Here is a 19,239-nt window from a genome sequence, read left to right as displayed (position 1 = left end):
GTATTTAACTAACAATTAATATATATCCAAATACCATAATAACACTAATAAGTAATAGAAATAATAATCATAATCCAGTCTCAATGAGTCAGTTTGCATATTTTTTTATAATTTTATCTATTATGTGCATCTGTTCTCAAGTATTTAATGTGAGAAGGTTATTTCTAATAGCCTAAAACTATAGTTATGGTACGTTTGAATCTTCGGAAGCGTTCTGGTAGTGTACCATATTCGGTATGTAGTATTGTCCTTCGCACAAAATTGTTATTATTACCATCCGGACCGTTAAGAGTTCCACGCCGGACCATTTCGTGCGAGGTGCCTACCGGACCGAACGATGGTCCGGCCGTACCAAATCAAACCATATGTAGAGGTTACACATACTGTTTTATTAAGAATTTTTATTAGTTTTTGCTCTCCAAAGTTATGTAAATATGAGCAATGATAATTATTCTTTTAATTGCCAGACTTTGTACAAAATATTTTAAATATATTCTTTGTTAATGTTTTATAAACAAACCATGAAGGAGGTTTTACAGTGACATTGCACGTAATCTTGTTTAAGCTGTATAACAAAATCCTCTGATATATAACAGAAATATTGTTGTTTTTGAAGTGAAAACTTCTTTAGTGGCGTTGAGAAGTTTTCTTGGGTATAAAATTTTAAACTCGCGTCAGGACACGTGGCCTGATCGAAAACTTGTAAGACTGTTGTTGAATTTATGGATGAAAGATTTATACTTCCAACTAATTATAGTAAGGCTATCTCAACTTAATGATCACATGGTCCCGGGTTCGAATCCCGGTAGGTGCAAGCATTTATATGATGAATATGGATGTTTGTTTCCGAGTCATGGATGTTTATATAAATTTATGTATGTTTAAGTAAGTATATTGTATTAAATATATCATTGTCTTGTAACTCATAACACAGGCTATATATATGCTTAACTTGGGGCAAGATAATTTGTGTAAAAAGTGTGTCAATATTATTATTGTATGGTCATTGGACCAGTGGTTGAATCATTGATTGCGAAGCCAAAACACCGCGAGGTGGAGGGATCGAATCTCAGCCGTGATATACTTTTACATTTTATTATGCATGAAAGTTGACTTTTCTGAGAGATAAAGTTTTTAATGTAAAATAATTGTAATATTTCCAAAGTTATACATTTCATTTGTAATATGATGCTGTCATTTTTGTGTACGATAGCGGTATAATAAATGAAAACTTTATTTAACCACACTAGCTAGTACTTTTATACCGATAAATAAAGCAATTCGTGCGAAATTATTCCCTAACTATTCCAAAATATTCAAAAATGCACAACATTAATGTTCAAGCTTTCACTTCTATTTCTATTCACACGTATTTCTTTTTTGAAAATGTGATAGAGACGAATGAAATTTATCTGTTTGTATAGGTAATTGATAATATATTTTTAAAATGAATATACCTAAATATGTTATCTATAATTTGTTAATTTATTAATAATATGCATTATAATTCATAACTAACTAACTACATTTAAATAATATAATATATAAAAGTCTGTTAAGATTGCGCTGATCCCACTGACAAACCATCAAGATGGTTTATTGGGAACATTTTTTTAGTTGTTATGTCAAAGTTGTAATAAATAAATAAAAATAACTAATCATTTGTGGAAGTTGACCCTTTGGCATAGGATACAAGTAAATAAACATCCATGACTCGGAAACAAACATGTTACACAAATGTTTGCACTGGGATTTGAACCTAGGTCCTCCAGCTCTGTGGGTAGGGTCACTGACCACTGACCTATATCGGTTGTGATAGTGATTTTGTTGCTAGGCGATATTTTTGTAAACAATTGGGAATAGAATTAACAAAACGGAAAGTCTTCTAATATTATAGGCTTAATATAAAAGGCTTTAAATATTAAATATGACGTAATATAAGGAAGGTAACATTATAAGGAAATATAATAATAGTGACTCACGTGGATCGTGAGGGGTTTTTCGCCGAAGTAAGAACCAGTTTGACATTTTTCGGACTATCAAGAACAATGAACTACAAATAATATTTATGTAACGTTTTACCTTGTAGGATTTCAAATTCAAAGTCAAATATACTTTATTCAAATAGTCAATATAAATAGGTATTTCTATTAAATTACTGAATGTACCATATGTTCGAAAAAAGTAGAGTTCGTGAGAATAAAATACAAGAAGCTCGACGGGCATCAATAAGTATTTTACAATGGTTTTAATTTAAATGGCAATTTAGTTAGTAAAGTTCTGCATCCAATATGTTATTTATCGTGTTTTAGTTTAAAGTTATAACGTAAGTCAAAGTTTATATTTTTTTATTTGCATAAACATGTTAGATTGGTGTTACATAAATAGTATTGAGTACATCTTTGCCACATTTATGACGTGCAAATTTTATAAAATACATTTCTTACAATTCAAAAAAATCATTAGTTACAATAATATAAATTTAACAAATGATTAGTAGCAGTATTAAATAGTATATAGTCAAGTTTTTAGTAGAAATAATCCTTACTATCAATAATTATTCTTTGCTTTTTCTGTCTGTCTGTTAATCCATGAATCATCGGGGTACAATCATCATAAGTAAATGTTGTGTATATTATACGAAATAGTATATTTATATATTACTAGCCGTTTCCGCCCGCTTTGCTTGGCGAATTTTAAAAGGAAATACAATTAAATTTTATTCATCTTATTATAAATACAATAAAAAAAAAGCAGTAGGCATAAACCATCTAGAATAAATTTCGTATGTAATGGTGGTAGTTTCATGTCGATACGATCAGTGATCATCTATCCTATTAATATTATAAATGTGAAAGTTTGTATGTTTGAACTTCTTTAACGCAAAAAGTACTGAATGGATTTTGATGAAACTTTGCAATAATATAGCTTACACACCAGAATAACATATAGGCTATAAATTATAAAAATATTGTGTGAATTATCTATACATTTAAATAAAATTGGAGTGTCTGTTTGTAATATTAAAATAACCGTTTTTTATTTAATGTATATTATGAATATATGTACGGTACATACACCAAAATAACATTTTTTACAATTTTTATCTGTCTGTCTGTGTTGTTCCGGCTAATCCGGCGACTTTTATTGGCAGGTAGCTGATGTAATAAGGAGTAACTTAGGCTACGTTTATTTTAGAAAAATAAAACAATGTCCAAGAAACGGTCTAACTCTAAAAATAATTTATATATCAAAACAACGTTTGCCGGGTCAGCTAGTATATACCTATATAAGAGATTTCCACGTATATAGTCACTCATCACGATATCTCTGGAACCATTAGAGCTAAAGACTTGAAATTTGGTAGGAATCTTTTCACAGAGAAGAGGTCAGCTAAGAACGGATTTTCCAAAATTCCATCCGCAAGAGTTTTTTTTTATTATGAACAGAACAACGTCTGTCGGGTCAGCTAGTCATTGATAAAGTAAGAACAACATTATCATCTCTAATTTGTATGTTGCGAAACATTGTCAGTTCCATTCTACGTCCGATCTACAATTTACAACTCACTAGTTAAACAACACCTTTTATGCCTCAAAGATATATGGGGTTGAACTGCAAAGTCGAAATAAGTTAAACTAATGACAACACAAATTTAACTAGTAAAGCTATTTCATTATCGTAGTGTTAACTTCAACTGAAAAAATCTACACAGAAATAAAAATTATGACAATCAGACAGGTATACATACACACACTACATGATTGTTCATTTACAAGGTTTTAAATATTCACGCTGACACAGAGTGTGTGTGTCTTTAAGAAAATGATTTAACCAGAATTCCTACACAAAGTTAGTAGTTAGAAGTAATTATAGAAAACAGACAATATCCTTTGGGGTAGCTCAGATATACAACAAGCTACACTCAGAAATAAGAAATGCTAAACTTCTTTTAAGGCGAGTCTTCAAAGGCATATTGTCAATAATTATGAAAAGTTACAGTAACATAAGTTCCTAAATAAAATGTATTTATTACGTCGAATGAGTCCTTGTTTGCCTGAACCCTTCACTATTGCTCCATTCTGTTAGATGGACTTCTTCCGTTTATTATTTGTATAGGCACTCTTTCATTTGGGTAATAGACGGTTGAATTTAAAACTGTTATTAACGCAAGCGCAATCAAGTGTAACGTGAACATTTAATAATGAAACGATTGCGAGTTTTCGCCTTTTTAATTTAGTCGCGTTATAGAGACGTCTATTTTAATGCGTTCGAGTTAGATTCAATGTTCAATTAAGGGGCTCCGACACATTTGAGCAACTTTAAAACGAGCGCGTAGAATTTTGCTTGGATCGCTACATCAATCGCTATACTTAAGACGAACATTGACGTGTATAATCGCGCGCTTTTTGTAATGTAATATGTTAATGTTGACCCTATAGACCAGGGTCGATAATTTAAAAACCAAAAAAAATAATAGTAGGTTGACCTATTCCCACCCCCTTGTCCATTTCCCGACCTCAGTTCGCCCGTAATTAATTTTCCTTTCATTTTCTTTATATTCTGTTCCATTTCCAATAATAGGTTTCATTCTACTGTTTTTTTTTTTCACTTTTTATCATAATCAACGGTTTCAGCACTGGCCTACTATAGCTTGACGCGGCTTGAGCACCTCAGTCATAGACAACCACCACCTTTTTTACTTCTATCGGATTCGAAATAAGATGATTCCTTTAAACTAATAGTAGGAGATAATAAAAGGATAGACCCATCAAGCTGCTTGAACAAGCAACGAAAAAATGAATGTATGTAGTAAATATAGAAAAAATAATAATTAGCATTTCATTAGCAAAAAAAAGTAATACAAATTTTCGCCTACAATTATTCCTTCCTCTCTCCCTCTTAGCAAAACCAGGATATGTGTGAGAACCCCATATTAAATTATTTTCTTTATGAACTCGCCTTATAGGTACTGTTTGACCGTGTCAAAGCCTCTTTAGAGTTGAACGAACTGTTCTAAAAACTCTATGTCAAAGAGGTTTCTAGTTACCTTATGATAGCCTCGAAAGTCTGACCTCCGAGTTTGATATCGTGCAATTATTCCGGAAAAAGTTTAAAAGTACTTTTTTCTCCATATATCTGTAACAAATACGACAATGTATTATATATTTAAAGACAGTCATCGCCTAGATATGGAAAATACAGGCTTTAAGACTGATAATGCGCAGTAAATCAAAATTACACCCTGTGTTTTATTTCAAAGATTAACAATATCTGCTTCTCCACACATTACCTATATGTATTTAACATTATATATTTTACGGGTATGACAATTAAAAGAAAGGTAAACTTTAATACGGACTTGAAATGGAAAAATATTTGCATGTTTAACTGTTAATTGCGACCACAGGTGTCAAATGTCTTGTATGTGCATAAATAAATGGCCTCGTCACAATTCGATAACTGATAATAATATGCGCTATATATTAAGCATACAGTAATGCAGTGTGATGAAGTAAGGCCGTTAACAACTATTGAATGTAACAAGCGCCATCTAGTAGCGAGTAGACGAACCTTTTCTTGCCCATATGTTTCAAATTACGACATAGTAATATAAGATATTACGCCGTCGCAGTCCCGAGAAATATCCTGGTATATTTGATTTTAAATAGCTATCTAGCTGTCTAGTAACGTGTACTATGAATAGTTATTTTACTACGTCATGTCACTGAATTATATTTGAGTTGGCAACAGTTCCTTGAGAGCGAAGTTCAAGCGTGTTAATTTTGACTTAAAACGAGTTTAATTTATCTTATCCATTCTTGTTGCGTCCTAAGAAATAACAAGTTCTACACTATTCTATGTTTTATTACGAATTTTATAATTGTATAAATATAATGTCTTATTGGTGAAATTAGTTGGATTGTATTAGAATGGACTAATGTGTAGGTACCATGTGATAGCCGAGATTGACAAACTATTAATGTACATAATAAGTAATTAAATCTATTTACAAGGTAATATCTTGAATGTTCCATGAAAATAATGGTACCAATATTTATTTACGCAGTCATAAACCTTTTTTTTATGACAGTGTCTCTCAGGATTCTTGGAAAACCCAAAAATTCTGAGTGGCACTACAAATGCGCTGTTCACTTTGAGACATAAGTTGTTAGATCTCATAAATTTTCCCAGTTATTTCACTAGCTACGGCGCCTTTCAGAACGAAACACAATAATGCGTAAACATTACTGATTCGCAGCAGAAAAAGGTACGATAATCTAGCCTTAGTCTTACGATATTCTTGAGCCTGGGATTTCCCTATTCTTTTTATGTCCCATGGAAGCACAGGGCACGGAGTATCTTACAATGTAGAGCTCTATCTCAGTATCCAAATAATCCTTCAAGCAACAAAAAAGTCGTTTATCTACAAAATTGTTAATATTCACTTCCATAACAATTAAAAACACATGAAGACTCCGAGAGGAAAGAAACGACGCAACATTACCACGATAATCGTTGTGACGTACTTTTTTGATGTGTGTGATTCCTCTGGTGTTGCAAGAGAATGTGGACGGCGGTGATCACTTAACATCAGGTGACCCCTACGCTCGTTTGTACTGCTCTACCATAAAACAACCTGGGTAGGTCAAGCACCCAGTGTCTATGATGAATAATATGCTATTCATCAGTTTGACGTGTCTATAATCGTATCTAATGATTAAGAAGCAAAATTATAACTAACATTCCTTGACTAATGGACTACTTGGCAAAAAGAGAAAGAACTCGTTATAGATTCCTTCGTTTTTACTTAGTTAATGATAGACTTCGAAGCTAAGAAGATTGTCATCATAAGACGTCCAACAGAACAAATCTGTCGTTTTGAAGCAGGCTGAAATAAAGAATACCCGGGGTATTATTACAATAAATACCGAATAATACTAATAATGAGTATTTATTGAGTTAAAACTACAACTTAAAGCACGCCGTGAATGACATCGCCTGATAGAAACAGAAAGTAGGAAAGACTGTTAGAGAGAGCGTACATTCTGGTCCTTCGAGCCGGATTGTCGGAATACAATCACACCCTTAATAATGTGTACGTGACGTTTGTTTGGGTGGATTTACATAGATAATAAATTAATATAACTCCGGGAGTGCCAGCAGAAGTGAAAACTTGAACATTAACGTAACTTAGTGCATTTTTGAATATTTTCGAATGGTTAGGAAATAATTTGACACATTTGCTTTACTTATCAGTATAGTATTATATTAAAAGTACTAGCATTTAGGTTGTTAAATTCAATTTACATTTATTGCGATATCGTTTACAAATATTACATACAAAATTGAACACTATTACAATTATTTAACATTAAAAAGTTTATCTCTCAGAAACATCAAAATTTATCCATTCATTTCAAAGACTGTTTTACAAATTTTTGATCAGGTCACGTGACCTGACGCGACTTTAACATTTTATACCCATCCCAAGAAAAGTCCTCAACGCCGCTAAAGAAGTTTTCATTCAAAAATTGCTAATGTTGCCGGAACATAATATTGTTTTTATCATTTAATTGTAGTATAAAGTTTCAATACAAACTTTATACTACAATAATTATTGCTAAGCTCATATTGTCTGCTTATTGTAAAACATAAAACGTAATAAATTCGGAGACCATAAACGTTGTGGATAAATGGTCAAATTAAAAAGGAAAATGTCCGTGAAATATACATAAATAATAATAAAAACAAATCAATATCGTATCTTAATAACTTATTATTTCTATCTTCCAAAATTTACCAATTAATTACCAATTTATTTTACAAGATATGTTAACGACTGTCATTCGTTTAAGTGCGTCATTGTATGACAATTCTTAATTTCTTTATAAATCATGTTCATAAGATTAGTTTAGACAGTATGCGGATCTCAGTTGTCCGTGTTGGGCTATTTCTGTACCAAGATTTCTTTAATAAGAAAACAGAAGCAGCTTCATCTCATAGTACTTTGTGGCGTGGGTAAATATTTAATGCATCGTAAATCGTAAATGAAGTTCTTATACTACTTTTGAGTGAGTTAAGAAATAGATACGGTGACGCCGCAAGCAGACGCGACGCAGCGCCGCCAGTTGAGAAAATCTTGGCACAACACGCCTGTATTGTTTGTTTGGAAACGTGTTTCCGACGGTTTCATTAAACACCCGACCTCAGTATTGAATCAATTTTCAATCAGTGAATGTGGAAAATCGGCTTGACATTTCAACACCATAACCAAGATGATATCGGCTTTGCGAAATTACGTAGTTCTCTTATTTGATATCAAGGAAGCGTTTAGTGAGTTTTTGATAAACGTGTTACTAAAAGATAGAGCGGAAAGTGACTTGTAAATCGTAGAGACAGTAAGAGATATTTGTGAGAGACTTACAGGAGACGCGGACGCGTTGAGGGGCATGTCTGATAGAATGTCGGGACTTAAGAGATGCATTAGCCAAGTTTCTATGTTTCTTATGACGGGAAAACCTATAAATTCTTCAGAATCTGCTTGGAAGGAGGAATTGAAAAAGTAAGTTATTATTATTATTTATTATTATGATATTTGAAAAATTCGGTTCTGATTTCAATGCGTAGTAGCAATGAGTACCTAGATGTATTTTTAGTATTACATGTTGCTTGGGATTATCTTAGAAAGAGGTACGTGTTAATTCATTTTTATAATATTATCATTAATGTCTAATCTCAAAATTATACTTATAAATTATTCTTTTAAATTATTTATGTAATAATAATACTTTCCTAACGGTTTGGTAACATTACAGATACGACAGTTATTTTAAACATTACATTTTAATCAATAAATAATACGATCGGTAAAGAAGGGGACGAAGGTATATTTTGTAATGATTTTACAATTTAAAACATCGCTATGGTAAATAAATATATTTATATTTCTATTCCCAGTTACATCGAGTCCGAAAAGAAAAATATTGCTAAATCTTTCTAATATAGAAGTGCATTCTCCTGTATTACAACTGTTCAAATTAAACAGAAATCTATTACGAGTTATTACTACGTCATTACGTAAAAAACGATTTTCCTATTCGTTCTTGGAAATGACAGAGTTTTGCAAAACATGCCAAGAAATAAAAGACTACGCAATGTTTAATTTTTCAGTTACACTAAAGAGTTATTCACTTGTTTTTGAGCTACTCGGCTTGAAATTCCAGACGGTGAGATTTTACTCAGCTCTTAACGTACGGGTGTGCCCACATGATTTTATTGCATTATCTACATTTGAAGACTTACTGTTTATTTTTTACTCCCAATTATGAAGCTCTGGTACCTGTTACATCAATGTGATGAAGTTCCGGTAACTTCATCGAAAAAAAAACTCTAGACTACGTTAAAATTAAGTTTGACATTGCCATCGGTTGAAGAGGCTATTAAAATCGACAAGAAACTCAGCAAATTTATCCTTTCTTTACAGTTTTCATAGTATCCATACAATTGATACGTCTATATATTATATACGTATATATTCATGGCTTTATAATACACTTTCTTCATTAAAGTTTCCTTTATATGAAGCTTAAACTTATGTAACGGAGCTTTAGTTACATGATGTGGAAGTTTATTATATATTTGTATACATTTACCCAGGAATGGGTTACCAGTTCTATGAAGTCTGAAAGTTAGAACAGCACGTTTATATCTACTTCTGGTATTTATATTATGATAATCACTATTATTTATATCACCACGGGCGCTTGCTTCATCATTTTCAATCACGTGAGGTTCTTGACAGTTTACCCCATCTGATTTAGAGAATATTGATTATATTTTAATATTTAGTACACATTTATAGTTTACATAACATCACACACAATTCCCTTATCTTAAGTAATTGGCATTGTCATTATAGTCTCCATTTAAGCATAAAAATGCTTGTGATAAGACACTCCGCACAAATTTTACTACTTATTTATTTATTTATTTATATCTATAAGTAAGCGATATCTGCTTTGGTGTACGCTTGTACGTAAGCAGATATCGCTTTTATGTTTAACATCTATGTTCTCCGTGAGACGTTCCAAGTGAACAGTTGTAACTGTCTTATTTCGTTATAATTTATATTCGTGTCTCCATTAAAGTAAAAAAAAATATACTTAGAAATGGAGGGCCGTTTTTTTCGTTCGGTTATACTGCAAAAACTACTGAACCGATTGGAATAATACTTTCACAGTCAGATGCAACGTGTTTTGTAGATGATAAGTTGGATTATTTATCCGAAACCTTATTTTTTTACTTAGAAATACCGATATATTCACAAGCGGGCACACTCGGGCGCCTTCGTCCTCGTCTGTAATCGGTTTTTTTTTTTCAATTTTCATATCTGCACTGAGTGTGCGAGTTTTAATGCCTTCAATCAACCGGAACTAGAGAATTTTAAACTAATAGTGAAAATACAAACTGATATGTACCAAAATTTATGGACTTGAAACAGCGCATCTCGGGTTTTTTGTATACCTAATCCCAGAACTGAGGGATATCACTTAAAAATAAAAAAACTGTTTAACAATGAAAATATCAGTATATTTAATGGTTAAAATGATAAATATAAAGGTTTGAAATGAAAAATGACAACAATTACAATCGAAAACAAAGCTGCAACTTCATAAACTCAGGGCAGAAATTTCTTTTCTGCCCTGCAACAGTCAGTCGGGATTGGGTTGAAATACACTAGTTTTGGAGGGCTCAATAAGCATTGTAGTTCCCACTTAATTTATCGATGATGCGGGGTTCGCTAAATTGGGAAGAGCGACCGAACGAAACCCGATAGATGCTGTTTTTTATGGAATAGGAGGACAAACGAGCGTACGAGTCACCTGGTGTTAAGTGATCACAGTCTAAAATTCTCTAGTCCCGGTTGGTTGTAGGCTAGTAGGTAAACTCGCACACTCAATGCAGATTATATGAAAAAGATCATTTAGACAGTGAATCCTTAGGGAAATAAGTCTGCTAACATATATAATATTCATGTATATATATTGTAATTATGACACAGTAAAGTAAATATTATTTTGAATTAAATTGCCACTTACGTCAAATCAAATACAATTTTACGATAACCGATGAAATAATACATTCTGTATCGCGTAAATATCGTTATTTCATCCATACATCGTTGAGTATTGAAAATCTATTGAATGTTTGCAAATAAACGATGAGTAACATTATTATAAACAAAATAATTCAAATCATTCTCATTAATTGTAGTCTTGAACGTAACATAAATATTTATTCAACCATATTATGAATTAATTATTATTGGAATGAATTCTTTATATATAAGTTAAAAACTTCTATAAATTTGTATGTTCTCAACAACTCTCAAAGCACATCTGTGATAGGTTTTTTTATTATAAGGTTTAAGGGTTTAAGTATAAAAGCGTTATTTTGGATTTCAGAAAGTTTCAAAATGTATCACATTATTTTTTGCAAATATGAAAAAAAAAAAATAACGCAGCTGAAATAACTCGCAATATTAATGCTGTGCTTGAAAGAAATGTCAAATAAACACACCGTGAATTTTTGGGTTAAGAGCACTTTGGCACTACGTCCGATAGAGCTTGTAAATTCTGTAATAGAGCGTATGAAACCCCGTGCATATGCTCTCTAAATGTGGTCATTTAATGCGTAAAACGTAGCATCTCTGAGAAGTCCAATTCTACAACCTTTTGGGATTCTGCAAGAGAATTTGGGCGGCGGTAATCACTTAACATCAGGTTTGTTACGGACGTACGCTCGTTTGTCCTGCTCTATGCCAAATCTAACTCAAGGAATAAAAAATTTGGTTACACAAGGGATTATTGGGATGTACGTCGACAAACTTATTGATCATAGATAAAATGAGTTATATTTTATTTTGCCAGCACTCACTCTAGATAAAAGAGATAAATATAAAAGGTTTAATATCCCCATAGAGTGCTCACTATAACAGTCACGAATTAAGTTCTTGCATATCATAATATGAGATATCAAAGAGTTATCGCGACATATTTACATACTCTGTGTTAGATATGCCACAGGAATGTTCAAATCATACACGTGCGTAGTTTTATATTATATGTGTGTGTTAATTTATGAGATATTTGAAAACAGTGTTATATATTCTACTTATTCCAAAGAGGATGTAAATACTACGTAATAAGAGTTGGGACTGTCTAAGTAAAAATTGGAATTTAGTTTAGTATGAAACGTGCAGTCAGTCGAGATAAGTTTGAAATAGCATTTATTACAGTATGGTTATTGGCGAGGAAGAATAATACGACTAAGTTTGAAAGCGAACAAATGCTTAAACCGTTGTGGATTTCGGCTATCTCCGTATATCACAAGATTATAGCCGTCATCTGTCAATCTATCAATGACTGCACGCTTCATACAATCGAGTGAATCGCTTTTTTCTTAGAGAGTTTAACTAGCCTGCTTATTCCTTCAATAGGAGCCTTAACAAAGAAAAAATTTAGAGCATACATTTAAAATAGATTGAGACGCATTGCATGTTAAGGTTCAATTTGTAATAATAGTAATGAATTAAGTCAGGTATCTTCCTGTGTTTTAATGAAACGTTGTAAATCTATAAGACTTATATTTTAACTTTTGCGTTGTTAGTAAGTAAAATGGTAAAAGATGATATATCATGTAGAAATATACGATAACGAAGATAGTATAAAGAAGATATCACACAATGGTCTACTTTAGAGTTTTTAACGAAAAAATAATTGTTGTTAATAAAACAGCAACAACTAACGGCTCTTGTATTATTAAAAAAAAATCATATACTTATCGAAAAACCACACTTGTCAGAAGACCGCATTAGGAGAAATAGAGTAAAAAATAAACAACACATTTTCCAAAGTAAATACTGAATTGAAAGGTATCCATTCCATATAGATTTGGAAACAGGAACAAAAGAATATGACGTTCTTTTCGCTTATTTGCTTGGCAGAAATAATCTTTTAATCATTTCAAATGTCTGAACAATTCCTATTTCCAAGAAAAGTTATCGAACACTAACATAACATAATATTTAGTTTTAAATAAAGAAGTTTATTGAGGATATATGTGTATAAGTGGAAAAGCCCCTTATTTCAAAACCATATAATATATAAAAAAAAAATTGTTAGTTTTAAAACTTATATTTCACCGGAAATTGAACCCGCATCAATTTGGGTTTTACAATTTTCTTGCGGTAATTAAACAAAACTTTATTTTGTTAAGTAATCGCCCGCGTAGGAGTTGTTTCCATTGCAATCTTATAATTGAGTAGGTTTTTGTTCATGAATTCATTCACGAGTAACCGTAATTTACATACCATAATAAAAGCAGGCTAACCTTCTCCTTATACTCGTAATATGATCTAGTGAAAATGAAATTCTTTCATAACGATTGTTACCTTTGTGGTATAAAATATAACGTCTTGGAAGTCCAATAATTTGAAAAGCTCTAAAGCTTCTTGGCGGCATAAAACGGCACCGCTGTGGTAAATCAAATCAAAGTTTACTTATTCATAGATTATACAGAACGACACTTACGTGTCCATCTGGATGTGTGGCGGTCCTCCACAGTGCGGTTTACAAGGAGCTTTCTTCCACGTACTACAAAGCTGTGGAATGAACTTCCTTGTGCGGTGTTTCCGGGACGATACGACATGGGTACCTTCAAAAAAAGCGCGTACACCTTCCTTAAAGGCCGGCAACGCTCCTGTGATTCCTCTGGTGTTGCAAGAGAGTGTGGGCGGCGGTGATCACTTAACAACAGGTGACCCGTACGCTCGTTTGTCCTCCTATTCCATAAAAAAAAAAGAAGAATCCAACGCAGCCCGCGTTCGGGAAGCTCCGTTTAATCTTCTTATCCTAAATAAAGTTCTCGAATGGCGACCACTTAACGTAAGACGTAGTGTAAGTAGCCCCCCAGAAGATGGGCCGACGATCTGTCCAAGATTGGATGAGGGCAGTGCGGGACCGATCGTCATGCTGATCTTTAGGGGAGGCCTTTATCCAGTTGTGGACGTCTTCCGGCTAAAATAATAAAATGATAACTATATCTAATGACATTTTGTGCAAGGAACCTCCCACTGGTAATGATAAAATTGCAATAAATTATTACAATATAACAATAATTGCCTGCGATAAAGTGCAAAATAAGCCCATTGACCAGCTTGGGTTATGATGTACTTGATGTGATTAATGTTTGATATTAACCGGACGTTAACACATTTATAAATTGTTTACACGTATAAGGGCCATTGAAGTGACGCCTAAGTTTGATTATTCACTCGCTAATCCATTGCAGTTAATTACAAAATCAATGCCAAACCGTGACGTGGCTCTGGTTTTATTCACTTTGAGATATTCGGTTTTCCGCAGAATGCTGCGGAATAAATGTATTTACATCTGAATAATCATGCTCTTCAATTAAAGATTACTTTAGCAATCACCTCAGATCTTTGCCGAGTCATACTATCAAATTTTTCAGTTTTTTCTGGGGTTTTTGCTTGTCACACTTATTTCAACTTCTTATAACGCTTGAAGGTGCTTTTATAAATGAATTTGTATAGTGTAAATTTTGATTTATATCAAATTTTGTATTTAGATATGGTTGTGCTTTGCCAATAAATTTACAATAACAATAGATAAATCTAAATAAGTGTATTTCTTAGTAAAATTATGCACACCAAAACATTTTATAAGCTTTCTCATAATTAATCTTAAAACTACATCGATTATTAGATCTAAAATGTAGGCTTTAGATACACATTACCTAATTGTGATCTAGCTTGGATTCGTAGAATTGAATGTATATTTAATCTCATCTTCGATTGCCATGTCAAAATCAACAGATACACTTATGGCATTTGATTCTTCCAGCTTCCTGATATTATTATATTATATAGTTCCGTATCAACAAACTAGCGTTGGTAAACATTGCGGGTATTGTACAATTCGTATAATGGCTACATATCCCCGTTATTGGAGCTATTTGTCCTGATGCCTGCAACCGAAAGTCAGTACCACATGCCACAAATCTATCATCATTATTTTCCTTAATAGCAATACACAATACAGTGGAGAGAGTACAGGCTATTAAGCGAGAAATATCCTAAAACTAAGCGATTATAAATTATTTTCAACTATTGTTTTGTGTTTAAAGATGTCAAAAGCAATTCCTTAATTCTGCACAGAAATTCGAGAGATTTTCATTACCAATATAGGAGCCTAATTTAAATGTTCGATTTGTCCACAGATATCGTCAAGCTCGATACGCAGCCAGGCGCGTCAGAAAGCGCGTCATCTTCAAACATGGAGATTGTAACGTCGTCCAATGGAACGTGGCCAAACGCAGGCGCCGATATCTTCAGGACATCTTCACAACTCTCGTCGATGCACAATGGCGTTGGACTCTTATGGTCTTCGCTCTCTCCTTCGTCCTGTCCTGGCTTATGTTCGCCCTCATCTGGTGGCTTATCATTTTCACCCACGGAGATCTCAATCCACCGACAAATTCCAGTGAACCGTTTATCCCCTGTTTGAACAACGTCAACACTTTTACCGGCTGTTTCTTATTTTCTGTCGAAACTCAACACACGATTGGATATGGGTCCAGGACTACTAATGAAGAATGCCCCGAGGCGATCTTCGTTATGTGCTTGCAGAGTATTGTCGGTGTTTTCATTCAAGCTTTTATGGTGAGTCTTAAATCTTTTGATCGTGTAAACACCAGGTGTTATAACGTACTTATTGTGTTTATTTTCCAGAAACAAAGCAAACCGATATTGAAATCTACATTCATGCGCAATTCAAGAGATTTATTGGACATTACATGTCTTTTATTATACCATTGGCTTGTAAATTTAGTTTGAAACTACTTACTAAGCAACAAGCTTAAGATGTATTTTGTACTAAATTTTAACTCATATAATATCACTATCAGGGATTATTAAAGCATTATATTTGTAGAAAATTTCACGTGTTGTAGCCAATAAGATAATTTTGATATTAAAATAAACTTGGCTAAAGGCCAAACATATAAACGAGCTAATCTGTACTCCAGATGCTCTCTTAAAAATTATTGCTTTTTTATAAGCAACCGTGTCATTAAAATGTAATTTTATCTTCCTAGACTATTAATAGTTTAGTATGGTAAAAAAAAAAAAATTTGTTAAACGCCTCATATTTATTTTTATTAGATAGGTAAATAGGTTTGCTAGTGAAACAACGAAATTTTAGTTATGGCAAACATTGTTCATTTCACTTATCAGTAGCATGCATTAAGCCTTCCTTTAGTAAACGAGTAATAAGTTCATAAATTCATTATTTTGTTATTTCTTTAGATGTGTGACAATTCTATTGAGTATTTTGTGACTGGCTAGAATATTTGACATTGCGTAGAGACATCGCTTCATTGTATGTCTTCTACCGCATTTATCACAGGGAGTATTCTGAAGAACTGTTTTACCTGATTCATTCCGCCGCATTGAACCTCGCAGGACACGCAGGGCACGCCACAAATTAGGATATTACTTTCCCCCATCTGGATGTGTGGCGTTCCTCAACGGTGCGGTTTTCAAGAAACTTTCTCCCACATACAACCAAGTTATGGAAAGAGCTTCCTTGTGCGGTGTTTCCAGGACGATACACTTGGGTACCTTAAAAAAACGCAAAGCAACCCTCCTGTGATTCCTCTTGATGGACGGATGTGATTACTTAATAGCAGGTGACGTTCTTATTTCCTCCTCTTACATAAAATTAATAATACAGAGGAACAGTAATATAATTCGTATCAACCTGGAAACTGCACTTTTCGCGCAAATGTATTTATCGATTAAACAAAATAATTTCATTTTAACTTCGACTTTGGCATCGAAGCAATCTTTCCTAGTTTGATGGGAAGGGATGTTTTTTAAAAATACTGTAATGAACTCCTCACTTCTGATATTGTATCCAACGAAACTGTCACAATTGGCAAAATTAAATTATTAAATGTTGGTAGTATTGATAAGGGTGAACTTCGCATATATTTAGTTTATATCTTTCTATCATAAGTGAGCTCTCTTCTAATGTGATAAATTTATGAACACATGAAGATCGTTGTCTTAATATTTATTTTAGGTTGGAATCGTATTTGCAAAATTATCCAGACCAAAAAAGCGAGCCCAAACCCTTCTGTACTCCCGAAATGCCGTGATATGCCTACGAGAGGGAGAACTTTGTCTAATGTTTCGCGTGGGTGATATGAGAAAATCTCATATTGTTGAGGCACATATAAGAGCTCAACTCATTCGCCGCAAGGTATATTATTTCAACAAAGCGGATACTGGTTAGTGATTGGGGATTTCGGTCAGCACGCATAAATACCTTCAGTTCATGACTTAACACAGAAAAGAAAGTTGTCGTTTGAATTCAAGCTGTTACTAGCCGATTACACAATGCGGAAAGTTAAATATTGAACCTCAAAGACACTTTCTCTTGTCCATAGGTGGGTCTAATATTCGCGAAGCTGGCTCGGGCCAAAAAGCGTAACACCACCTTGCTTTTCTCGAGGAACGCAGTAATATGCTTGAGAGACGGGGAATATTGCCTCTTATTCCGAGTGGGAGATATTCGGAAATCGCATATACTGGAAGCGCATGTACGAGCTCAGCTTATTATGAAGAAGGTATAGATTTTAATGTTATATTGGTGTATATTGTTGTTTATTAGACCCATCTAAGGACTGGATCGCTGTTCCTTGCTACCCTTCACTACTTGTTCTGTAACTCGCATGCTTTTTATTAATACTTGGAATGTTTGCTTGGTTTTACTGGTTTTTCTTTGTTATTAATTATTATTAACAGATAAATAGCATATTTTGGTGCAATTCTTAATACAGCACGCTAACTTGCTTTAGTAGCTGTAGAACCAACTATATGTTCAGTGCTGTCCTTGGCAGGATTTCCACCACCCATACTTCTGTCGCAAATATTTTGTGACACAGTATTTATTGTAACTTCAGGTACATGGAAGGGCTCATCTTTAAACTCAGGTTAACGGGTGCAGTGTGCTGAGTTCGGAGTTGTATAGCATCACTTAGTGGTTTAGGGGTATTCGTAGCTATAGCAGTGAAAATAATTTGAGTCGTATAACAACACATAATGATCTATGGTATGTATTTCCATAGGTATATCAATACGTAATCTGTCATTGAGTGTATTCTGTCTTTTTTATGCATAATTATAACTACAGAGACAAAATACACTAAGTCACGGATTAGGTACGTATTGAAACACCTTCTAAAATACTTCAATTATTGTCTAAATAACTTATTATTCTTAGTATCCTTCTCTTCTGGGATTAAATATACAAAATAGATAATATAAACCAAAATTTATGGACAATGTGGGACTTAAACCTGCGCCTCTCGGTTTCTGTCTGAGCACTTACCACCGCCTTTCGTGAGAGTTGAACAAGACATAGCAAGATTTACGGTAGATGCATCACTTGGATGGTTGGCTCAGTTGGTAAGAGCGCTCGGACGGAACCAGAATGGCGCGGTTTTGAGTTCAACATCGTCCATAAATTTTGGCACAAATTAAATTTGTTCAAATTATTCTCGCTGTACGGAGCTGGTAATACATTTAGCATCAGGTGCAAATACTGCAAAGGAACTGCTGGAACGCAAGAACTAACAATATCTGTGCTTTCTAACTATTAAAATTCCTAGCACCTATAATTACAAGACACTTAAGGCAACTTGTTTTACCCTGTCTCCAGATCACCAGGGAAGGAGAACTGTTACCGTTCTATCAGCAGGAGTTGAAGGTTGGGGCTGATGGTGAAGAAGATAGACTGATGTTCATTTGGCCGATGACTATTGTCCACAAGATCAATGAGAAATCCCCCCTCTACAACCTTTCCGCTTCGGACATGCTGAGAGAGAGGTTTGAAATCGTCGTCATGCTTGGTGAGTTATCATTTAAAAATCCCTTTACAATTTATTTCCAAATTTTCTCTGCAGTCACAATTCCAAAATCATTATACCTTGCAAAATTATTTTATGTAATGTACGAAATTGTCTTCTTTTTCACATGTATCACAATATTCGTGCAGGTAGTAGCAAAATAGGCATATTTATATGCTTTTATAACAAGATCCCAGAAAATATGTAAGATAAATGTATTAATAAATTCAAACGAATTGT

General features: G+C 33.4%; 1 protein-coding gene across 4 annotated transcripts in view; it reads left to right on the top strand.

Moving 5' to 3' along the window:
* LOC126979213 (G protein-activated inward rectifier potassium channel 3-like) overlaps window positions 1-19,239 on the top strand; it is a 73,678-nt gene that overhangs the window by 44,485 nt on the left and 9,954 nt on the right. The window contains exons 1-4 of one of the 4 annotated variants that reach the window (XM_050828473.1): window positions 8,107-8,566; window positions 15,307-15,748; window positions 17,172-17,351; window positions 18,813-19,002. In XM_050828473.1, the coding sequence (XP_050684430.1) occupies window positions 8,454-8,566; window positions 15,307-15,748; window positions 17,172-17,351; window positions 18,813-19,002 (925 nt within the window). In that variant the 5' untranslated portion in view covers window positions 8,107-8,453. Of the gene's footprint in view, window positions 1-8,106; window positions 8,567-15,306; window positions 15,749-17,171; window positions 17,352-17,538; window positions 17,719-18,812; window positions 19,003-19,239 lie in introns of those variants that run through there. The other 3 variants (XM_050828472.1, XM_050828471.1, XM_050828470.1) reach the window with 3 other exon arrangements.

This window comes from Leptidea sinapis, chromosome Z, assembly GCF_905404315.1.
Source record: "Leptidea sinapis chromosome Z, ilLepSina1.1, whole genome shotgun sequence".
NCBI classification, from domain to species: Eukaryota; Metazoa; Arthropoda; class Insecta; order Lepidoptera; family Pieridae; genus Leptidea; species Leptidea sinapis.
The sequence above is the reverse complement of the archived record's forward strand: the minus strand, read 5'-3'. Positions and strand labels throughout refer to the sequence as shown.